Raw genomic sequence first — 2,506 nt, 5'->3', positions numbered from 1 at the left:
CGTCCCTCCTTGGCTCCGCCACTGATGGGCTATATTCTGTTGCATCTACACAGCAGCGTCTTGAATATCATTCATTTTATCATGCTCCTCAGACTACATTTTCTTCCTTGTCTCATGTTTTCCCCTCTTATCTGTTACTACCCTTGTTCAGAAACAGTTAATTCGGATGGAAACCAATGGGTCATCTGCCAAGAGTCAGGAGATCGGGTCAAAAAGAAAGTGGAAGAACCAACATGAACATACAGCGAAGCACATCGCATGGCATTCCTTTGGGTACCAAGGCCACCATCCGCAACAGAGGCCTGCACGGGATGGTGCTTCACTCACCCCCTCGCCAGGGACGCAAAATAATTTCCATGTTTCAGGAGACCGATTCTTTCTGACGTCCAGCCCATACCAGAAAGATGTAGAAAGTAGGTACCTCCAGGACAAAATGAACGGGACAATCACTTGTTTGGTCTGTGGCAACCAAGGACATTACAGTTGTGACTGCCGTTTCAAGGACCAAGAGCACAAAATCATTTGCGCAGTCTGTCGCAAAAATGGCCACTGTAGCATGTGGTGTTGCCAGCAGAACAAGTCGGAGAATCGCGCTTGCACCCGCTGTGGAGAGATAGGGCATACTACCAGTACACATGGTCTCGGTTGCTCAAGCTGTGACGAGTATCATGACGACGGAGAGTGCCGTTTAAGCGAGGTTAAATGCTTCATCTGTGAATGTCAGGATCATTATCTTGCTCAGTGCCCCTTGAATTCAGTATTGACTGAGGCATTTCAGGGTCAGAGAGACAACTTCCAAGCCGCTCTGCGGCTTGCACTATCAAAACAACGCAACCCATCATCTACACCTCCCAAGTGTTATGCAAAATCAGAAGGAAAAGTACTGACCGCCAACAAGTCTATTCCAATTTGCTTTACATGCAGTGAAGAAGGTCACTTTGCCTTTCAGTGTCCTCAGAACAGCCCCGGCCAGTCCGAAGAATTTGAAGAGAGCAACACTATAGCTACATCCGCCAACCTGTCCAAAGAATTAGAAGAACGGGACCCTGATACAGGTACTGCTAAACAATCATCAGAAAGGAAGCCGATATTGTACGATCAGTGTTGCCCCTCAAAGGCAAAAGTACTGACCCCCAACAAGCCTAGTCCAATGGTTAGAACATGTAAAACAAAAACAAAAGGGAAGAAAAGTATGTGCTTTACATGCCGTGAAGAAGGTCACAATGCCCATATGTGTCCGCAGAAGTTCGGAGCTATATCTGGCAACACATCAAAAGAATTAGAAGAGAGCGGCACTATAGGTACATCCTCCAACATGTCCAAAGTATTGGAAGAACAGGACCCTGGTACCGCTAAACATTCATCAGAAATGAAGTGGGTTCTTGGATGTGTTAGCTGTGGTCAGGAAGGGCACAGGGCCAAGAGCTGTCCAACACGAGTGTTTATATGCTCCTTATGCAATGAAGAAGGCCACAAAGCCAAGAAATGCCCTCAGAAGGGCCAGAAATCATCAGAAATGAAGCGTAAATCGAATGTCCGATGTGTAAGGTGTGGTGAGGAAGGGCACAAGCGCAAGAAGTGTCCGTTGAAACATCAATCATAGACCGTCCACAAGTCTAGTCCTTTGGTTACAGTAGACAACACATCAACACGAGTGGTTACATGCTTCCGCTGCAAGGAAGAAGGCCACTGCGCCAATCGATGCCCTCAGAAGCACCAGAAGCGTTAAGACTGTTCCACCAAGAGCTATCGGTAAAGCAAACAGTAGTACTCATAATGACTATACATGGCATTACATTTTCAATCACGCCGATAAGCAGCTTGGGAAGAGATCTTGGCACTAAAGATACAACCAAGGGGAAAAATACTCACTGAGCTGAGCCAGACCTCCTCCCTTGACTAAAAAGTTACTGCACAGTTACCGTCTTTTTCTTTAGATACTCTAGCGGTTGAAAAGTTTTCAATGAAGGGCATTTTATATCATGTGTTTTTGGAATGTCTTTCTCTGAGATGATGTTGGTGCCAATTGACGATCTGACAAGAAGGCATTCCCAAGATGGGATTCACAACCAGTTGCATTGTGCAAGTTTACTGGCATATTCCTTGGTAGTAAATGCTTCTCCATACTTCATGTGCTTGATGAACAAGTGTACGGGATACATCTGGGTAAGAACCTTTTTGTTTTGTTTCTGGTAGAGGGCCTAGTGAAGTTTTTTGGCAGGAGCACACATAACAAACTTAGGCAGATGAAGGCTTAAAAAGACCAGTGTTGGCAGACTGAATGTTCACTAGTCTGTCACTAACTAATAAACTTCAGTCCCTCAAAAAAAAAAAAACTAATAAACTTCAGAATACTGCAATTACTTTCTTTCAAATGAATCCTCTGTATAAGTGTTATTTTTATCGAAATACGTACTGCTGTTGTGTTCTCAAAGATTCACAATAAGCTCTCCACTTAACCATTTCATAACATGCATTCAGTATAACGATTTGCCGAAGAGAAAAA

At 44.4% G+C, this 2,506-nt stretch overlaps 1 protein-coding gene across 2 annotated transcripts in view; it reads left to right on the top strand.

The window, feature by feature from the left end:
* The window catches only part of LOC123102168 (DNA-binding protein HEXBP), an 11,398-nt gene that overhangs the window by 1,247 nt on the left and 7,645 nt on the right, over positions 1–2,506 (top strand). For both annotated transcript variants that reach the window (XM_044523471.1, XM_044523470.1), the window contains one exon: positions 152–2,166. In XM_044523471.1, coding sequence (XP_044379406.1) covers positions 167–1,603 — 1,437 coding nt within the window. In that variant the 5' untranslated portion in view covers positions 152–166 and the 3' untranslated portion in view covers positions 1,604–2,166. The remainder of the gene's footprint in view (positions 1–151; positions 2,167–2,506) is intronic.

Source organism: Triticum aestivum, chromosome 5A (genome assembly GCF_018294505.1).
Source record: "Triticum aestivum cultivar Chinese Spring chromosome 5A, IWGSC CS RefSeq v2.1, whole genome shotgun sequence".
In the NCBI taxonomy this organism is placed as follows: Eukaryota; Viridiplantae; Streptophyta; class Magnoliopsida; order Poales; family Poaceae; genus Triticum; species Triticum aestivum.
This window is presented reverse-complemented; position numbering and strand designations above follow the sequence as displayed.